The 21449-nt window shown below is 40.6% G+C and overlaps 2 protein-coding genes, 4 long non-coding RNA genes and 1 other non-coding gene across 7 annotated transcripts; 4 read left to right on the top strand and 3 right to left on the bottom strand.

The window, feature by feature from the left end:
- Positions 1-201: 201 nt before the first annotated feature.
- Positions 202-308, bottom strand: LOC147943163 (small nucleolar RNA R71). Its single transcript, XR_015558622.1, has one exon. It is a non-coding gene; the product is annotated as a small nucleolar RNA R71 (small nucleolar RNA).
- A 3667-nt stretch (positions 309-3975) lies between these two features.
- LOC147943162 (uncharacterized) lies at positions 3976-5535 on the top strand. Its single transcript, XM_087452077.1, has 3 exons — positions 3976-4068; positions 4722-5111; positions 5461-5535. The coding sequence occupies exons 1-3, from the start codon at positions 3976-3978 to the stop codon at positions 5533-5535; spliced, it is 558 nt and encodes a 185-aa protein (XP_087308203.1).
- Positions 5536-12889: 7354 nt separating this feature from the next.
- Positions 12890-14093, top strand: LOC104785463 (uncharacterized). The gene is given in 9 exon segments (XM_087512920.1): positions 12890-12987; positions 13071-13190; positions 13297-13336; positions 13339-13512; positions 13515-13559; positions 13635-13673; positions 13676-13872; positions 13874-13922; positions 13925-14093. Coding segments are annotated over 9 exon segments (882 nt in total). The 5' UTR covers positions 12890-12915; the 3' UTR covers positions 14071-14093.
- Positions 14094-14534: 441 nt separating this feature from the next.
- Positions 14535-15422, top strand: LOC104785464 (uncharacterized). The gene is made up of 3 exons (XR_015598186.1): positions 14535-14655; positions 15041-15180; positions 15272-15422. It is a non-coding gene; the product is annotated as an uncharacterized LOC104785464 (long non-coding RNA).
- Positions 15423-16295: 873 nt separating this feature from the next.
- On the bottom strand, positions 16296-16912 carry LOC147943161 (uncharacterized). The gene is made up of 2 exons (XR_015598185.1): positions 16779-16912; positions 16296-16709 (listed from the first exon to the last, which is right to left on the bottom strand). It is a non-coding gene; the product is annotated as an uncharacterized LOC147943161 (long non-coding RNA).
- Positions 16913-17208: 296 nt separating this feature from the next.
- LOC147943160 (uncharacterized) lies at positions 17209-18021 on the top strand. The gene is made up of 2 exons (XR_015598187.1): positions 17209-17321; positions 17912-18021. It is a non-coding gene; the product is annotated as an uncharacterized LOC147943160 (long non-coding RNA).
- Positions 18022-20036: 2015 nt separating this feature from the next.
- Positions 20037-21078, bottom strand: LOC104785466 (uncharacterized). The gene is made up of 2 exons (XR_767366.2): positions 20850-21078; positions 20037-20761 (listed from the first exon to the last, which is right to left on the bottom strand). It is a non-coding gene; the product is annotated as an uncharacterized LOC104785466 (long non-coding RNA).
- Positions 21079-21449: the final 371 nt, after the last annotated feature.

The raw sequence follows: 21449 nt of genomic DNA, 5'->3' as shown, positions 1-21449 counted from the left end.
TTGGACGAGTTCGACCGTCTTTGTGGTCTCACCAAGATCAACGGCGTGAGTGAGGACGGTTACAAGTTGCGCCTCTTCCCATTCTCCCTGGGAGACAAGGCTCATCAATGGGAGAAAAACCTTCCCAAGGGATCAATCACCACCTGGGATGGCTGCAAGAAGGCATTCTTGGCCAAGTTTTTCTCCAACTCTCGAACAGCACGTCTCAGGAATGAGATTTCCAGCTTCACTCAGAAGAGCTCAGAATCATTCTATGAAGCATGGGAGCGTTTCAAGGGTTACCACAGCCAGTGCCCACACCATGGTTTCAGCAACGAGTCATTACTGAGTACTCTCTACCGTGGTGTCCTTCCCAAAATACGTATGCTGCTTGACATCGCTTCTAACGGTAACTTCCTGAACAAGGACGTCGATGAAGGTTGGCAACTGGTGGAGAATCTCGCTCAGTCCGACGGCAACTACAACGAGGATTATAACCGCACATTTCGCGGCGACGCTGGGTCTAAAGAGAAGTACAAAAAGGACCTCAAGAATGTAAATGAGAAGCTTGACCGTATCTTGCTGAGCCAGCAGAGGAGCGTCCACTTCGTCTCTGAGGACGACCCTTTCCAAGTTCCAGATGGGGAGGGTGAGCAGAGTGAAGAGATCAGCTATGTTCAGAATCAGGGTGGCTACAACAAAGGTTACAACCCCTACAAGACGAATCCCAATTTGTCTTACCGAAGTACCAATGTTGCTAATCCACAAGATCAGGTGTACCCTCCTCAACAACAACAGCAAGGGCAACAAAAACCTTTTGTGCCTTACAATCCGGGATTCGCTCCAAAACAACAGTTCCAGCAGGGTTACCAAGCTCCCTCGGGACCACCGCCAGGATTCCGCCCTCAACCAGTTCAGCCTACACCAACCCCAGATCAAGAACTGAAGCAGATGATGCAACAAATTCTTCAGGGGCAAGCTAGCGGTTCCATGGATACTGCGAAGAAGTTCGCTGACCTAAGTCAGAGGATGGAATGTTCCTACAATGATCTGAACGTCAAATTCGAAACTCTGAATTCGAAGATAAGGTACATGGAGGGCCAATCGGCTTCTACTTCTGCACCAAAGCCTGGCCAATTCCCAGGTAAAGCTGTTCAGAACCCCAAGGAGTTTGCCAATGCCATTACGCTGAGAAGTGGGAAAACATTGCCTCCCAGGCAAGGAGTTCCAGACGTCACTGAGGACAGTGCGGAATTAGATGGGGAGGATTTTGGTCAGGATGACACTCAGATGGAGAACCCCGTCGAGGCAGTCAAAGATCCAATCGAGCCAGTGAAGCAATCCGAGCCTGAAGCTGTTAAGGAGCCTGCTGTTCCTGAAGACAGACCTGCGAGGTTCATCCCTCCACCGTACAAGCCTCCTCTACCATTTCCAGTGAGGTTCAAGAAGCAGCTTACTGAGAAGTACAAAGCCTTGTTCGAAAAGCAAGTCAAGGAGATTGAGTTGAGAATGCCATTGCTAGATGCATTCGCACTTGTTCCTCACTACCAGAAATTCCTCAAGGACTTAGTGATGGAGAGATCAAAAGAAGTTCAAGGCATAGTGGTACTAAGTCTTGAGTGCAGTGCAATCATCCAGAAGAAGGTTGTACCCAAGAAGCTCAAAGATCCTGGATCATTCACTCTTCCCTGCTCCATTGGGCCCATGTCTTTTGAGAGGTGCTTATGTGATCTTGGCGCTTCAGTGAATCTGATGCCATTCTCTGTGGCTAAGAGGTTGGGTTTCACAAGGTTTAAGGGATGCGACATCTCCCTCATCCTTGCAGATAGATCAGTGAGACTTCCACATGGTATCTTAGAGGACTTACCTGTCAGGATCAGAGACGTGGAAGTACCAACTGACTTCGTGGTTCTGGAGATGGATGAAGAACCTAAAGATCCTCTGATTTTAGGAAGACCGTTCCTAGCGACTGCTGGAGCCATCATTGATGTCAGAAATGGCAAGATTGATCTTAATCTGGGCGATGACTTCATCATGAAGTTTGATATCAAGGATACTTTGAAGAAGCCAACAATAGGAGGACAAGTCTTCTATATTGAAGAGATGGATAAGTTGGCTGATGAGCTGTTGGAGGAACTAGCTGAGGAGAATCATCTCAAAACTGCTCTAACCAAGGATGGAGAAGAAGGGTTCCTGCATGGGGAGACCACTTGTTACAAGAATATGCTAGATGCCCACAGAGAAACGGATGGATCAGAGGAATTCGAGCAGCTATCTGACGCAAAGGAGGTACGTGCAGTTGAGACAGAGAGTTCAGAACGTGACATCTCCCACTCGACCGCGATCATTCCAGACTCCCGTGCTGACGACTGGTCGGAACTGAAAGCTCCGAAGGTAGAACTCAAAACTCTCCCTTCCGGACTCAGGTACGTTTTTCTGGGAACCAATTCTACTTATCCTGTCATAGTGAATGCTAGGTTGAGTGATGATGAATTGGGATTGCTAGTAACTGAGCTAAAAAAGTTTAGAAAGGCCATAGGTTATTCTTTAGATGATATCAAAGGAATCTCACCTAGTCTTTGCACACATAGGATCAATCTTGAAAATGAGTCTTATGCTAGTATTGAACCCCAAAGAAGATTGAACCCTAATCTGAAAGAAGTAGTAAAGAAAGAAATCCTAAAACTGCTTGATGCTGGAGTTATCTATCCTATCTCTGATAGTACTTGGGTATCTCCAGTGCACTGTGTACCTAAGAAGGGAGGCATAACTGTGATCAAAAACGACAAAAATGAGTTAATCCCAACTAGAACCATCACAGGACATAGGATGTGTATAGATTATAGGAAGTTGAATGCTGTATCTAGGAAAGATCATTTTCCTTTGCCTTTCATTGATCAAATGTTGGAAAGACTAGCTAGTCATCCCTATTATTGTTTCCTTGATGGGTATAGTGGATTCTTCCAAATCCCTATTCACCCAAATGATCAGGAAAAGACAACCTTTACTTGTCCCTATGGCACTTTTGCCTACAGACGCATGCCATTTGGTTTGTGCAATGCTCCTGCCACCTTTCAGAGGTGCATGACTTCAATTTTCTCGGATTTAATTGAGGAGTCAGTGGAAGTGTTTATGGACGACTTCTCTGTATACGGTTCCACTTTCTCCTCCTGTTTGTTAAATTTGTGCAGGGTATTGACGCGATGTGAGGAGACGAACCTGGTGCTGAACTGGGAGAAGTGCCATTTCATGGTTGAAGAAGGGATTGTTCTGGGACACAAAATTTCTGAGAAAGGGATTGAGGTTGACAAAGCTAAGATTGAGGTCATGGTTCAGCTTCAACCGCCTAAGACAGTGAAGGACATCAGGAGTTTTCTGGGACATGCTGGGTTTTACAGGAGATTCATCAAGGACTTCTCAAAAATTGCAAGACCTTTGACAAGGTTGCTGTGCAAGGAGGTTGAGTTCGAATTTGATGCAGCATGTTTGGAAGCCTTCAGCAAGATCAAGGAAGCCTTGGTTTCAGCACCCATAGTGCAAGCTCCTAATTGGGATCATCCTTTTGAGATCATGTGTGATGCTTCAGACTTCGCAGTTGGAGCAGTTCTGGGACAGCGAATTGACAAGAAGCTTCATGTCATCTACTACGCCAGTCGCACCTTGGACGAGGCCCAGGGAAGGTATGCTACCACGGAGAAGGAACTCCTGGCAGTTGTGTTTGCATTCGAGAAATTCAGGAGTTATCTTGTAGGTTCGAAGGTCATTGTGTATACCGATCATGCCGCTCTGAGACACATATACTCGAAGAAGGATACCAAACCGAGACTGCTGAGATGGATCCTGCTTCTCCAAGAGTTTGACATGGAGATAGTCGACAAGAAAGGAATAGAAAATGGAGTTGCAGACCACTTGTCAAGAATGAGGATAGAAGATGCTGTTCCAATAGATGACTCGATGCCTGAGGAACAACTTCTGGTCGCCCAGGTTTGTGAGCAGATGCATGACACCGGGGTTGAGAACCTAAAAATCAACTGTATGGCGGTCACTTCAGATATTGCGCCATGGTATGCTGACTTCGTGAATTACAAGGTCTGTGGAGAAGTTCCTGATGACATGGATCCTTACAGGAAAAAGAAGTTTTTCAGAGAGGTCAACCACTACTTATGGGATGAACCCTATCTATACAAGAGAGGTTCTGACGGTCTGTTCAGGAGGTGCATAGTAGAAGGGGAAGTGCAGGGAGTGCTTGAGCATTGTCACGGGTCCGTCTATGGAGGTCATTTTGCCACATTTAAGACAGCTCAGAAGGTTCTCCAAGCAGGTCTCTGGTGGCCAACCTTGTTCAAAGACGCTCACAACTTCATCACCAAGTGTGACGCTTGTCAGAGGATGGGCAACATCACAACAAGGAGAAACGAGATGCCTCAAAATCCGATCCTGGAAGTGGAAATATTTGACGTTTGGGGGATAGACTTCATGGGACCATTCAACCCCCATCTAATGGGAATGTCTATATTTTGGTGGCAGTTGATTACGTTTCTAAGTGGGTCGAAGCCATAGCCAGCCCCACCAATGATCACAAGGTTGTTCTGAAGCTGTTCAAAAGTATAATCTTTCCAAGGTATGGGATACCTAGAGCGGTGATCAGTGATGGTGGAACTCACTTCGTCAACAAAGTTTTTGAGAGCATGCTGAGAAAGTATGGGGTCAAGCACAAAGTGTCTACTGCGTATCACCCTCAGACCAGCGGTCAGGTTGAAGTTTCGAACAAACAGATCAAGGGTATCTTATCAAGAATTGTTGGAGTTTCGAAGAAAGATTGGTCTGTGAAGCTGGACGAGACTCTCTGGGCGTACAGAACAGCATTCAAGACGCCAATAGGCAGAACACCATTTCAGCTGGTTTATGGTAAAGCATGTCATCTCCCTGTAGAAGTTGAGTACAAGGCGCTTTGGGCTATTAAGTTGTTGAACTTGGACATTGACACAGCTCAAGCTAAGAGAACTCTAGACATCCATGAGCTGGAAGAAATACGACTTGATGCTTATGAGAGCTCTAAGATTTACAAGGAAAGGACAAAGAATTTTCATGACAAGAAGATTATTGTCAAGGATCTCAAGGCTGGGGATCAAGTTTTGCTTTTCAACTCCAAACTTAAGTTATTTCCTGGAAAGCTTAAGTCTAAGTGGTCTGGACCTTTTGACATCAAAGAAGTTATGCATTCGGAGCCATCACTCTCCTGAACAAAGATGGTAGTGAATTCACTGTAAATGGTCAGAGAGTTAAGAAATATTTAGCTGACCAAGTCCGACCAAAGGGGTTTTCTGTGCTCCTCTATGAACCCCCAAAAGCCTAAAAAGCTGAAAAGTCAAGCTAGGGACTTTAAACAAGCTCACTTGGGAGGAAGTCCCAAAGGTATCACTGTAAATATTTTTAGGATCCTTGTGTTTTTAATTTTTGTTTTTGGTTTTCTGTGTTCAGGAATCTACAGAAGGGAGTGGTTGCAACAAAGATAGAGGATACAGAGAAAAGCAGAGTGAAAAGGAGAGGGAGTGATTCAAAAAAAAAAAAAAAAAAAAAAAAAAAAAAAAAAAAAACAAAACAAAACAAAACAAAGAAATATATCGACCCACTTTGTTGGTTTCCCCTCCCACGTGAACCTCTAATCATCTCCCATCACCTCACTTCCCCCTCTCTTGTTCCCTCACACCAAACACCCAAACTTTCTGTCCCATCACCCACCACCTCTCCTCACTCTTACAACTTTCCTCTTCTTTAAATTAACTCTCCTTTCTCTTCTTCACTTACGCTCACCTTCACCTTCACCATTATCATATCTTTTTCCTGCAACCCCTCCTCCCAAATTTCTCCCCTCGCCGTCGCTGCACATCACACTCAACCACACAAGCTTCCACGCTGCTAGAGCTCTCGCCTTTCAGCCCCACTCGCCTGACGTTATCAAGATTGACTCGATTCGACGAACATCCTCATTCCTCTTGTTCATCACCGACTCGAAGCCATTGTTCCATCCGAGACCAGCTTCAACAACACTGCTCGATTCCCCATTCCGTGAAGCATCGCGTCACATCCACATACCGTCAATCGAGCCGTGTCCGAGAAGCACCAATCGAGCCGTTGTCTTCACCTGCTCCGGCAAAGCTGCACATCACAATCGAGCTGTGTCCAGAGAGCGTCAATCGAGCCGCGTCCGCCATCCACCGTTCAACTCCGCTCGAGCAACCACCGCACAACGCTCTTGGAATCCTGCTCAACCCGTCGTTCTCGCTGCAGACCCTTGCTCGAGCTACCGCACATCGACACGCCTGAACCGTTCGCACATATCAATCGAGCCGTCCTCATACCATCAATCGAGCCACGGTCGAACGTCTTCAATCGAGCCACGCTCGATTCTCTCCTCCACGCACGATTCGAGCAGTCCCTCAAGCTCTCAATCGAGCCACGACCCGCGCACGAATCGATCGGTTATCTCTCTCTTAGCACTCTTCATTTTCAACTCGGTAATTAGTTTTGTTATTGGCTCACTAACCTATTAACGCTTAATTTTGAGTTTACATGTTTCAGAGAAACAGAAAAAGTACAGAGCTTATACACGAGATGAGAGAAGCAAGAGAAGCATACGGTTGTGTTGCTGGAGAACGTTCATCCCCCGAATCCATGGCGAGGCGTTTCATGGAAATGAAGAACATGGTTGACGAGGTTGTTGGGGGTTCAGGCCAAGCAGCGGGGTCAAGCAGACCAGCAAATCCGTTTACTAAAAGCAAGAGTCGCGGGAAGAGACCGGCGCAAGCTTCAAACTCAAGAGAGGAGGGAAGTGATTACGAACAGGAGGAACCTAAGTTGCGCTCCGAACAAGCTCCCAGGAAATCTGTAAAACGGAGGAGCGCTGAGACGAAACTAACTCCCAAGGAATACTATGAGTTGTTCCAGCAGGTGGAGTTCGCTGGAACAAGATATCCCATGTCGAGACTATGCACCCAAAAACGGATATAGGGAGGAGACAATTCAGTTCCTTTGTACTCTGGAGACGCACATGTATGCGGATGAGCCGGGAATGATGTCTGATGGAGGTCTGGGCTACATTACATTTCGCGTTCACGGCCAGTTCTACAATCTCACCTTCAGAACCGTTGAAGAGATGTTTGGATTTCCCAGCGGAACGGGGACTACGCCGCAGTTTGATCGGGATGAGATGTCCGCACTCTGGGCAACGATTGGGGGCACGCCCTCATTCACTTCATCGAAGACAAAAGCGCTGAACGTGCGAAGCCCAGTGTTGCGCTACTTCCAAAAGGCGGTCACCAATGCATTTTACGCCAAAGAGATTAAGGGGTACATGACAAATGGCGAGCTTGAGATGATCGATCTGGCGATTAAGGGACTCTCATTCACTGCCATGGATTGCACCGCGCTGCAAGGTGACATATCCAACACTTCCGTCTCCCTCTACCTTATCAACTACATGATGACATACAAGAATTGGGTATCGCGAGTCAGCAACAACAGCACTCCTGGAGTGATGTGCATGGGAGGCGTAGTGACTTGGTTCCTTGAGGCTGCTGGTGTTCCCCTAAACTCTGAGCCGCACCCACCACGTTGGATTGACATCAACAACCTGCGACAGTTGCGCACTCTGGAGCGGGTCTGAGACAGGGACGGTTGATCTACAAGTTTGTGCATCCTGCGGTCGGTCCCTCGAGATTACTCCTCCCTTGCGTCGAGTTGACTTCAATTTTAGGGGAGAGCATATCGAGTTCATCCCTCCCACGGATCTCTTATACAATTCTGACGCTGAAGGGGAAACGTGCGCCGAGCCAATGGAAGAGGACACAGCGGAATATCGCCCAGAGGAGTACTCGGATCCGAGAATGTCAAAGGGGGTCAGAGCAGCTCATCACAGACTCAACCTGCTTCAACAATGGGGGAAAGCCAGAGACAAAACGGTGAGCCGTTTCACCAAGACTGTCATGAACTTCATGCGTAAGTTTAGCTGTTCCACTTCCACAACCGCGGTCCCTAGGTCTATCCCCGAGGATACCAGACCAATGCCAGGACGCCCTTCTGCGAACCTAGAGCGAACACCTTCTCCGATTCCATCTCCAGCACGTCAATCCTCATATGTGCCACGGCAGCGCCAACCTTCTCCCGTCCCTTCACGCCACTCGTCACATGAATCTAGGGAGAGAAAAGGACACGGTTCGCGTGGTTCAAGAGCCTCCTCAAGTCGTCGATCAGCGCGTCGTTCTGCAGCTCAAGCTGAGCAAGAGGTTGAGCAACAAGTTGAGCAGCAAGACGATTATCAGCCTACGGATGTGGTAGTATTAGTCTCGGACCATGGTGAGTCCAGAGTCGACGACATGCAGTGTGACGAGCAGCCGAACATATATCAGAACACGCAAGCTGTTGAGCAGCAAGTCGACCAACCGGCTGATGTCACACCGCGGATCCTGCACAAGGCGAAGGGCAGAGTCAGTTTCACACACCAAGTCCTTGGGCGAGCTCAGACTCCTTCTTCTACTACTGAGGTACTCCGACCCTCCATTTGTACATACCATTTCATCCTGCATTGTTTCTGTTGTGATTCTTAAATCCTCCTGCAAATTTTTCTTACACGGGAGACTGTGTAATTTAAGTTTGGGGGAGGGTTTGAGATGATGTATCTGATGTTGTGTTTCTGTGATTCTTATTTTAATTTTTACACCATATCATATTTGAGTTTGCATCATATCTATTGCATAAAAAAAAAAAACAAAAAAAAAAAACATAAAAAAAATCGAAAATCTCCACAAAAACAGAGTGTTCATGTAGTTTGCATTCGCATTTTAGGATTGAGTCTAGTGTTGTGCATGTAGGGTTGTTGCATTTAGCATAGGGGTTGATGATGATTGTAACCTTGTTAGCATGCTGGATTCAATAGGATAGGATCAAGGCCCTTGTTATTAGTTCTTTGATGCTTATTGATTGAACTTGAAAATGTAAAATTGAAGCATGTTTTGAATTGATATCATTCCCTATCTACCTGAACCTAATCTTGACTTGCAATTATCATGTGATGCATTGAAGTTGAACTCATGGATACCATACACATACTTGGATTGTCTTTCACATTTTTACCACCCTTGTCAATCCAAGTAGCTGATTCCCATCTTTGGAACAGTTCCCCGCACCCTTAACCAACCGTTCTTTCAAGCCAATTGTTTTCTTGAGTGTCAGGCCTTTTCCGAGTTGAGCTTGTTAGAAAGTGTTAGGTTCTAACCGACAAGAGTAGGATCCTGTGTAGTTCTAGTTCGCGTTATCCGGACTAGTAGGACTAGGTGAGAACTCGAATTTTGGGTATTGGGTATGGATTTGTGCAGAAAGTAAAGAAGTGGAAAGTCTTTAGGAGGGGGATGTGTTTACATAGTTTACAAGTCTAGTAAAGGATTTGGGGTGAGCAAAGTAAAAAGAGTTATTGTTCTGGGCATAAAATAAAAAGATTAGACAAAGAAAAGAAAAGAAAAAAAATAAAAAAAATACTTAAGATGTCTAGAGTCCCTAGAAGGAAAGAAAACGAACCATAGTGATAATAAAGATCTCCCAATCCGCTAGAATGAAAAGAAGTGAACTCTTCCTAAGACTAAGTGTAAAAAGTTTGAGATGAAGTTTCTGATGAAGGGTAGAGATAGGACCAACTTCGGTTTGGAGTGTTCTTTGGGAGACAGGGCGCTGCTCTTGTATGTATCAGTTGGTTTCAACCTTTAGCCTTCTCTAAGCTCAACTCCTTTTCGTGAGAGAACCTTGTTCTGTATTGATAAAACCACGTAATGAGGAGACCATCTATGTCTCAAACCTTTACCCTAGCCAAATGAGTTCAATGACATTGTTTAGCTTGATTCACGGTTCTCTGTTAATGAATGTTAAAGGGGATGATTGATAGGATAGCATGTGTAGATTTGAAATAAAGTTCCTTCACCATGCATCATAGAACTAAAAACAAGGACCTTGATTCTAACTACTCTATTCAGTATGTTTTAGGTTCTGAGACCCCATCTTCACACCTCTCTTCCATACTCTGTTCTTGATAGTTTGCTTGAGGGCAAGCAAAGAATAAGTTTGGGGGAGTTGATATGTCTGTATTTTGCATCTCCTTAGCCTGTATTTGTCATGCCTTTAGCTAGGACAACTAGTTGTTTTGCATCATTTTAGAACCTCTTTCGTACATTTTGCATGTTTAGGAAGTTTCTGCATCATTCTTGCATACATTGCGCATTTCGGAGTTTTTCAGGTGTTTAGGAGACGTTGGAAGCGCACACAATCGAGCTGCTCCTCACTTACACAATCGAGCGCTCCTCACTTCCTAAACCGAGCCCTCCTCACTTCCTAAACCGAGCCATGCTCCTCACTCCCTCAACCGAGCCATGTTCCGCACTTCCTAAACCGAGCCCTCCTCACTTCCTAAACCGAGCCATGCTCCTCACTCCTAACCGAGCCCTCCTCACTCCCTCAACCGAGCCCTCCTCACTTCCACATTCGAGCGCTCCTCACTTCTACAACCGAGCCATGCTCCTCACTTCCACAATCGGGCTACTCCTCGCTTCCACAATCGAGCCATCACTCGAGCCACCGGTCTAGGGATTCAGCTTTTGACGTCTTCATGAAAGTTGTAGAATTGAGTCATCTTTCCAATGCCGTTTATTTCAAGCCAATCGGAGGTGTGGTTCAAGAGTTATCATCGTTTTAGTGGATACATATACACCCAGCTCGAGCCACTTTCACAGACCATGCTCGAGCCATTTTCACTCACACCACTGGAGCCACTCCTACTCATTCCACTCGACCTCACTCTAGGGAGAGACGACACACGACTCGACCGCACATGTCAGGAAGACGTTCCGTCTTATGCGCTTCAGGAGATTCCCAAACCGACGCTTCACCTTGTCGTTTTAAGTTTTAGGGATTTACATGTTTTTTACTATAAATACATTTTGTTAAGTCTTGTTTTGGATATCTTAGTTTTGATCTCGTTCTGTTCTTAAGGTTTACCTAGCCTCCAAAAAACGTTCGGAGACTTGTATTTCCGATATCTTTGAGATTATTGAGATTTTGCATTTGATTCCTTTTACAGCGTTGTTCACCTTATTTTTATCCACCTAATGATGCTTGATTCAATGATTTATGTGTTTGCATGCTTGATGATGAATTTCGGATCTGAGTAGTGCAGTAGTTCTTGAGGATGGGATAGATTAGGTGGAGGATCTTAGGATGTAGAGTGTTTAAGCTTTGATTGTATGACTCCCTTCTGGACTAGAATTAGAAATATTAGTTTCTCTCTGATCAATTGGAACTAGGTTTTAGACATCTCCGCACCCAAAAGGTGTTCGATGAAATGTCTGACCAACTAGTGCCAGAGACTTACGTTCCTAGCCTAAGAGATTAGTTGTCTAGGATGTTTGTTGACGTGAATGAACTTGTTTTTCATGCCATGCTTGATCATGTTTCTCTAGCGAGAGCTAGGTTTGGAAGTGGTTGAGTTTGAGTAGCTTTTGTCAAGAGATTGGATTAGCTAAGAAGTGATGCTCATTATTTAGGGATGGTTTGCTTGAGACATGTTAACACGCTATAGACTAGGATACTCCACCGACATCAATTACTCCCATCCTTAGGACTTCTTTCTTTCTGATTTTTATTACATTCCCGGAACTGTTTCGTTTGTTCATGCTTAGAATCGTTCTCAGTTTCTCTCATTCTTGCTTGCTTCTTGTCATACATTTTCGTTTCTGTTTCTGTAATTCATTTCATTTTGTATTTTGACCATTCTAGGATTGTTAGAAAAACTCTCTCTTGAATTGGCTTAACTTGTGATTGCTTGATTGCATCTTGAGTGACTAGCATCATCCCATTTGGATTGACACCTTAAGTATTACAACGCATAAGGTTAATTGAACCTACTAGGAGAAACAAAAATCTTAGTATCAATTTGGCGCCGTTGCCATTTGGGAATCGTTTTGTTACATTTAGGATTTCAAGTTTTGCAAGATTAAATTCTGTTACACAATCAATCTGAGTACTAACTTGTTTTGGTTGTCTGCTTGTTTGCTTTGCATCTCAGATACCTGTTGATTGCAACCTTGCATGCACACCAGATCAAGAGGGCATCAAAATCTCATTCCTGTTATTGACGAAATCAATCGGTTGCAACGCCCACGACAGGCTCGTCAACCCACTGATCATCCCGCACAAGTCACTATGGAACAACAGCATGAACCACATCAGGGACCGCGAAACATTGGTGCTGGGGATGCCCCGAACACTCATACTCAGCGTGCTGGAATCGTCCCTCCCGCAGTGCCGAACAACAACTTTGAGATCAAAAGTGGTCTGATCACCATGATCCAAGGAAACAAGTTTCACGAGTTGCCTATGGAGGATCCACTCGACCACTTGGACGAGTTCGGCTGTCTTTGTGGTCTCACCAAGATCAACGGCGTGAGTGAGAACGGTTACAAGTTGCGCCTCTTCCCATTCTCCCTGGAAGACAAGGCTCATCAATGGGAGAAAAACCTTCCCAAGGGATCAATCATTTATATATTAAAACGTTTCCGTATACATTTTTGTTTATTATTACTAACAGTTTTGGCTAAGAATAATCTCTACGGTGATGGGGTTCACGTCATGCACACACCTCTAAAAAAACTGTGTTTCTAATTATATTGGGAATCTTTTGTGTGTTCTTCTATATGTCATTGATCTGATCCGCCGTTGTTCCGGCGAGTCTCATGTGACTTACATTATCCTTTCTTAACAACCTCAATAACTGTTTTAATACTCTTTTAGATTTTGTAACTACTCAATTCTCCTACCGACCCTTTTAATGGCTCCCACGTTTCACTCTAATCATTCTAAGTACCATTTCCTTTTTCATCTGTTTCTCTGATACTCATGAAATTTAAGGAACTACTCATGGAAGCTTCACAGCAACATAGTAACAAGAGACATGACTTAGAGGAAGGAGTAAGTACCTATGTTCCTAAAAAAAAAAGACTCAAAACTCTTTATTTCAACTGTTACTTATATGATTTTGTATGTTTATGCAGGTAATGCATCTTAAAGAGAGACTAGAGGAAGAAGAAGCAATAAAGAGAACTCTAAAGGCTGCTTTCGATGGCTCTGTTGTGTCTCTTCCAAGTATGTCCTCATTGTTTCTTCCACCTCAGGTAAAACCAATACTCATACCTCACATATATAATACTAACTATTTCTTAATAGTAATACTAACTATTTCCTAATGATCAAACAATTAAAGTGTTTGCTGTCTAATAGCTTTCCGAGCTTATACAAGAATTAGCCGTCGTGGAGGCAGAGATTTATGTCTAGACCGAAAAATCGAGGAGCTAAAGCTTAAACTATATTACGAACAGAGACAAAGGCAAGAGATGCAATTGCAGATGACCGAGCAGAAGAGGACAGTGGCAAGGCAGAGCCACGTGAAACAGAGTACTCTGCCTCTAAGACATGATCTTCATCAACGATCTTTGTCTCTGCTCCCGATTTCTTAGATGCCACGTCTTCAGGTGGCTTCACAGGTAAAGTAGTTTGCTTATTCCGAATGTTTTGTATAAGATGCACATTTCACTCACGGTCATGGTTTTGGTGGACAGATGAATTTGATGGAGTATCGAGGATGCAGATGGGTAGAGTAAAAAAGGGCTTAGACTTGTTGAAGTGAAGACCAAAGACGACCCAAACGAAGTATCTGAACAACTCATCAACTGTCTCATAGGAATTTACTTGGAACTCAATCATGTTTCATCAAAGACCAAAGGGGATATCGATGTCTCGCTCTCGAGAAGGCCCTCTTCTTGTAGCCGGAAATCAAACACATATAGTTATTACCAAAAATGCAATGAATCTTGATCCTTATCACGTATTGCCGGACTCGAGCGGAGGATTGGCCCTTACAAGAACTTCATTCATATTTCAAGAAGTTCCATCGACGTGACCCGTTTCACCCACTATTGTTCGCCGGCTGTTCCACGCTTGAGGTGTTACTGTACATTGTGTGAATTTAGCATACAAAATGATCTCATCAAATAGTATATATAAAATTTTTGATGAAATTGTTTTATCGACGCTTTATGTGTGTTAGCAGTGTTTTGATGGAGAAACTATCGGAGGTAGATTTGAGTTTTTTGACCTACAAGCAAAAACTCGCCTTCTGAATATCTACAACGCATGTACGCCACTTTTACAAAATAAATTATTTATTTTTTTTAAATAAGAATCATCACAAAAATTGAACTTAAAATCGAATTCTATATTCCATATATGATAGGCATTTCTTGAGTATGGGTTACCATCGTCGCACAATAGACTACTTACCTTGATGAACAAGGTAACTTTTTTTATCAAAATCCCAAGAGAGAACTCTAAATGTTTCATCATAGAGACGCAGAAGTGTTTAGAAACAGATGTTTGTTCCCACTTGAGAAACCCGGGAGAAGAGTTCTTAGTAAAAAATGTAAATGTGGCTTGTGTTTACAAGTGTAAATTTTAAATCTCTAGGTGTTGGCTATTGAGAACGTGTTTAAGCATAGGGTGACAAATGTGGTTTTCATGGGAATGGGTGAGCCGATGTTGAATCTAAAGTCAGTGCTTGATGCTCATCGTTGTATGAACAAGGTAAGCCATTTTCCATTTTGACATGATTCTGTGTTGATATAATTGAAGTTTCTCTGCACAAACATATGATTTATTTCTCTGCATAATTGTTAAACAATAAGACATAGCACTCACTTGACAGCAGTATGCTTTTTTTTTACTTAGGACATTGAAATCGGGCAACGAATGATTCATGTGTCACCTTTCTGCTTTTATTCATGTGTTGGTCAAAAACTAAAATGATCTTTGTTACTTTACTCAGCGTTCTTTGGTCAAGATACCACAAACATATCATGAATGCTTAATTTCTAATCATGTAACATATGCTCTGGATCAGTCACATCTTATTGATTTTCATGTTTTCATTTTATTTACTTACTCTTGAGTTGTTCTTTTGGCGAATCAGTTTACATGCGCCAAATCAGAGTCTCCGAGAGATAATTGTACCAAGTGCTAAGGCTTATCCGCTGGAAGCAATTATGAAGGATTGTCGTGATTACTTCCAGGAAACAAATAGACGAGTCTCCTTCGAATATGCCCTTCTAGGTGTGTGAGCCTTGCAATGAACAAAACTTTTCTGTTTTGTCTTCCCACATTATATCACCTAATATATAGTTTAAAAAATGATATGATGCAGCTGGTGTCAATGACAAAGTTGAGCATGCGGTGGAACTCGCAGAGCTACTCCGTGAATGGGGTAAAACTTATCACGTTAACTTGATACCGTACAACCCGATAGAAGGATCAGAGTACAAGCGACCTTACAAGAAAGCGGTATGTTACTAACCATTAAGCCTACGCATTTGTGTTTTTTTGGTGTTCGAATTCAGAACCTCATTGAAAAATACAAATAAAAGTTCCTTAAATCGCTTCTTTAAACCAAATGTACATGTCCTAGCATTTGCAGCTGCATTGGAGTCGACGTGTTGATGTCCTCGATTGCACAAATCTCTGGTTTTGCCATTGGATGGCTTTGTTCAACTTTGTTTTGAAAAGTAGACAGGCATATGGCTCAATGACGAAAAGTAAAATTTGCCTTACAAGTTTTGGTTGGTCACTATAGCTGGGGGATGAGGAGATTGAAGCACGTTTGAGAACTGACGACTTGGACATTAGTTTTATATGTTTTGGCCTATACGTTTGTGATGTATACTTTGGTTTATTACATACAAATTTCAAAAAGTTGACATGAATTTTAAAGTTCAGAAGGTCTACTCGAATTATCATATTTTCTCCTTAAGACGCATATATTGTCAACTCATGGGAATATATATGATTCTTGATAAGCTTTCGAATGGGTAAAAAGGTGAAACGGAAGCGATGATAAACATAAATTTACTTTCAAAATGATAATATACAAGTACATAAAAATTGCAACACAAATGTTAAAATTCATTATAAAAAAAAAACATGTATTGAAAATACATTTTTATTACAAATAATTTTTTTGCATATCCTGAAATATCTGATAAAAGTAAAAAAAAATACATTTATTTGAAACATATTCCTGCAATTTGAAACATATTGCTTCAAAATTCATCGATCTATTTTGCATATCCTGGAATATGTACAATGTTTTTTATAAGTTTCATTTAAAACAAATAACCATTACGCTATGTTGGACTTAGAATTCGCTATGTTGGACTTAGAACGGTGAATGGTTAAATGTAAGTAAATGCATAATTCGCTTGGAGAGAAAAATCACAACAAAACCATATTGGTTCATCTTGAGACCAAAAACAATCGGGACGGATAGGACGAATGAGACACATGGCTGGTGAAAATTGGGCCCCAACATGGAAAATAAGACCATGAACCTATAAGAGAAGACCATGTCTTAGAGCATCGTTACTAGTAGTTCTCTCATGGTTTCTCTTATAATTGGGGCCCAAAAATTTAATAAAAAACCTGTTTTTTGTTTGATTAAAAAGAGAATCGATTCTCTGGGAAGAAATTAAGTAACGGTAGTAGCAACGCTACGTGGCATATTCTGATTCGTTGATGCGTAAATATAAAAAGGAATTTTTTTTTCCCTTTTTTCTTCTTTCTTTCTTCCTCGACCGTCTCTCTCTTATCTGTCGATCCAAACGGCGAATCAAAGCCGATTCATTGAGAGACCGCAAAAAATTAATTGATTTACTCACAGATTCGGCGTTCAGGAAAACTATCTCGGCTTCATCGGCCAAGTTCCCTCTTACGAGTGTTTGAACTCTCTCAAAGACGGTAAAAAGTTTCTCCTTTTCTTCCCCAGAATTTGAAAAATTGATGATTTTGCTTGGTTTTGTAAATCAAGGGTTTTAGTATTCTTATTAATGATTGTGATATACCCTTATTCCTATATATCAGATTCATGCTTGATTATGATTTGTGATACCAATTTAAAGATTGAAACTTTGGGATTTTGGGTGTACTTGTAGAAGTCATGTTGTCTTATTAGTTGGGATTGATCTATTTGCACAAAGGTCTCTCGTTTGATTAGTGTTTTGTATGATTGTTTGTAATGTATGGTGTAAAGATATGATAACATTAGGTTTGTTCAGTACTTAGACCTCAGCTTTGCTTTTGGTACAGATTTGGATTGGAAACTGATCTATGTAGGCTCTGCAGAAGATGAGACTTATGATCAACTTCTCGAGAGTGTTCTTGTAGGGCCTGTTATTGTTGGCAACTACCGGTTCGTTTTGCAGGTAACATATATGTTTTAGCATGTTTGAATATTTATGTTTTTTTGGGGCAAAGCATTAATTCGAAGCAAAGCCAACATTTTCCAAACAAGCTAATATGTTCTAGAGTGTTTTTATTCCAATCCTAAGGCAGGGGACTTGAGTGGTAAATCATATATGCAAGAGCAAAGTAACTGTTGGAGATATATTTATGTTTGAGCCTTACGTGTTCTTACTTATTTTGATTTAGGATGAGAATTGCCTTCTTATTGCGTTGTAGGTATAGAGACAGGAAAGAAACTGTACTCATAGGGCCTCTCTTTGCTAGCTAAAATTTGAATTCGGATGCTATCATATTCACCTAGAGTAGTAGGTATAGAGATAGGAAATAAACTTTGTATTGGTCCGAATTTCTCTTCACTTTAGTGATAGAAAACGGACTATTATTGTTTTCAGCTATCTGAAGTTCGTAAAACCCCATTTGGATGTTTCAGTGACTCAATACCATTCCTAATACTTTAGTTTATCTGTTTGTGTGGTTTTCTCTTTGTGTTTGTTGTGTAAGTGTGTGCCTTGTGGCCCGTTTTCTCACTCAGCTTGACACTAAAATGCAGGCGGTTGAGGCAACAAAGAACGTGGAGCAGCAGAACCTTTCTCTTACTGTTTTTTTTCGTCCTTGCTTTCTCCGTTTTGTTCTTGGATTGGTACAGTTAAAAGAGACCATTTTCCAACAACAAACCTCATACAGTTTGTGTAGATTTTTGATTATTGTTAATTAACGATAAATTATGGAAATTTGGAAAGGGGTGGTTTAATGTTAAAACAAAAAATAATGAGACTTTGGAAGGAGCTTTGATCGAACTTAGTCTCATATATTACCAAATTTGACACCTTTGTAAAATATGTTTCATATTCTAAAGTTTGTAAAATTTTATTGTTTTATATTTTATGTAATCTAAAAATTTTAAATAATTGTTTTGTCAATTTAGAAAATTAAAGTTTGATAATTAATAAATACAAATTAAAAAATTATTATTTAAATGTTTGAGTAACCTTCTTTGGGTTTTTTAGTAATGGAGTGATTTTGTATAAATTCTCTAAGATTGCTTTACTTAATTTAGTATTAATTATATAATTAATTAATATGAGAGTAACTATGGAGGGTTGCTCCACTAACAATGGTCTTAGACGACGCTCGGCTCGGTAAACAAAATAAAATAAGTAAATGAAAGTACCTTTCTATAAGACAAGATCATGACTCGATCTAACGGCGGGATCTGATCTTAGAACTCATCTCTGCTTTTGTGTCAAGATGGAGTTACAGATCGGCGCTCGTGTTTAACTCTTTTGTGTTTTTGACGTCAGGCTTTGCCGTTTTAGGTTTAGGTTTATGAGAGGTCGAGAGTTGGGTTTATATAGTCCCAAGGTAAGGTTTCCTTGTGGATACCCTAATTTTTTTTTTATGTAAGTAGTACAAAAGCCTTTTTCGATGAAACTGATGTACACTGTATTTTTATATTATTTGAAGTAGGATATATTTTGTAAAAGCTGTTTGCTTATGTATATTTTTATAATTGGAAAAATATATAATGATTCTTGACTTTTTCAGAAGTAATATTTGAAAATTTGCATACAATATATCTTGAGAATATATATGTTTATAAAAAAAAGTATATCAAGAAAAAAAGGAAACAAATTCATATTTTTATAACTGGAAAATCATATTTTGATTATTGACTTTTTCAGAAGAAAATATTTGAAATTTTGAAAAAAATATCTATATTTATATAAAAAGGTAATATATATCAAGAAAAAAAGAAAGAAATTAATCTTTTTATTTTGATAATATATTCCTTGTTTGAATAATACTTCCTTGGTTTCTCCGCTTCTCTCAATTTGAAAGGGGTAACTTTATATTTTATAAAACAAAATATTCATTTCAGTTTGTTCGGTAACGGATGCAAGAATCCCATACATTTCCCTTTTTACCATTTACAGTATATTTCATTTTATTTAGAATATTCTGTATGATATATATGTGTGTGTGTCCAGTGTTATTTAATTGAATTGGTCAATAACAGCAAAGGCCAAACTCGAAAGTCCAAAGCATTTCAAAAAAATAGTAAATCCAGATATTAATTGTTTTTTAACTAAATGTTCTAACTCGGAAATAAAGGATCTAGTGAGCTGACACAATCACGAAGCTTTCCTAATTAGGTGGGTGAAACATATATTGTAAAGATTGGTCTTTCTTTATTTGCTGGATAATACCCGGTGGTTACTGGTTAGTGTGGTTAATGTGAAATTCCATATCATTTTTATCCTGGTCATTTATTTTTCATCCTCCATCCTAATGTGAAACTTTAGGATTGCATCTACGTCTTAGACAGATCAATTGTTTGTTCTATTGAATTTTATGTTTGGGTTATAGTCTGATTCTAAATCCATTGGTTAAGCTCAGAGATTCTGATTTGAACCTTTGATGCCGTTCAAATGCTTGTTTGATTTAATTTGACATAAGAATTTTTTCTAATGTTTTATCTTCTCGAAACGAAACATGTTAGACTATCAGATTCAATTGTAACTATTCTTTCTAAGAAAACACAACTTAATAAGCCACAAACGTTATATAATCGATATGTATAGCCTAGTGATCGAACTGCAAGAATATCAGAAGTACATAGCGACGAAACTGGTTATTGATTGAGCAGTGAAAGGTATAAATAATGAACAAAAAAAAAGAAAAGAAATGTTGCTATAAATAATGAAACTTCATACAACATAAGACTCGGCCAAAAGACCAGTACAATGATTAGAGAAAATTACAAGTGAAGAACTCATCACTCATGTATTGATCTCCTAGACACACTCACATACACATCTTAGCTTCCGCATCTTCTTTCTTGCAAAATCACTTGTCTTTTATAATTTCCTTCATCACAACCCATGTATCACTCTTTTGCATATCCTAGAATATGTCTACTACTACAAATATATCAGAATTCATCTCACTCTTTTGCATATACTCATATATGTCAACTATCTTAATGATTTATCAAAATCCATCTTACTCTTTTGCATACTCTTTTGCATATACTCGAATACCTATACAGGATTTGATGACCTTGTTTCTACCATTCGATCAACTAAATCTAGGTTAAAACATAGATCTATATCCCATTTCTACCATCTGATCAACTCAAACTATCCCACATAAATCTTCCATATGAGATAAAATCCATAAAACCAAGTGTTTCAAGCTACTGGTGCTAGAAAACAAACAAAGCTTCATCATCTCAAGACTCGACTTTCCCAGTATATATAGAATATGGATAGTTTGAGTATCACCATTCGCTTGGAGAGAAAAATCACAAAGCCATGTCGTTTCAACTTGAAAACAGCCGCATGTATTCCAATGACCAAAAACAGAGAGGTTGAGACGAGACACCGTCTCATCAAAGGTACTGTCATTAAACCAACTAGTCAATCTCTCATACCTAGTCCCAACCTAGCGCTACTGGCTACTCAAAGGAAGAATTAGCTGTAAAGTACCTTTAGGTGTGACAGGATGTTGAATCAATCTAACAGCAGAGATCTACGAACCCCATCAGTGTAACAGCAGATTCAGACCTCTGAATCAAACACAACTTTTGTGTTTCACCAAAGTGGCTCTTTTCTTGATCTCTTTGTAAGGAATGAGTTGGCGGCGCTTGCGGCTTATGTTTTATATCTCTCTGTTTTTTCTTTTTGATGTCACGACTATTAGGTTTAGGTTTCTGACATCCTAATGAGTGACTTGGGTGGGTTTATATATTAAAACGTTTCCGTATACATTTTTGTTATTTTATTTCTTTTATACAAAATGTGTGTGATCTTATAATTTTTCAAAAAAAAAAATTGTATGTGTAGTTTTAAGCATGACATTATAAATTTAAGTCATGTCAAGTTTTTTTTTTTTTGCACTCACATAATGTAAATTTGAGAAATAACAACATTGTTAATCACGATCATTATTACTAACAGTTTTGGCTGAGAATAATCTCTACGGTGATGGGGTTCACGTCATACAAACACACCTCTAAAAAAACTGTGTTTCTAATTATAGTGGAAGTCTTTTGTGTGTTCTATTCTATATGTCACTGATCTGATCCG

This window comes from Camelina sativa, chromosome 5 (genome assembly GCF_030686135.1).
Source record: "Camelina sativa cultivar CO46 ecotype springtype chromosome 5, ASM3068613v1".
NCBI classification, from domain to species: Eukaryota; Viridiplantae; Streptophyta; class Magnoliopsida; order Brassicales; family Brassicaceae; genus Camelina; species Camelina sativa.
This window is presented reverse-complemented; position numbering and strand designations above follow the sequence as displayed.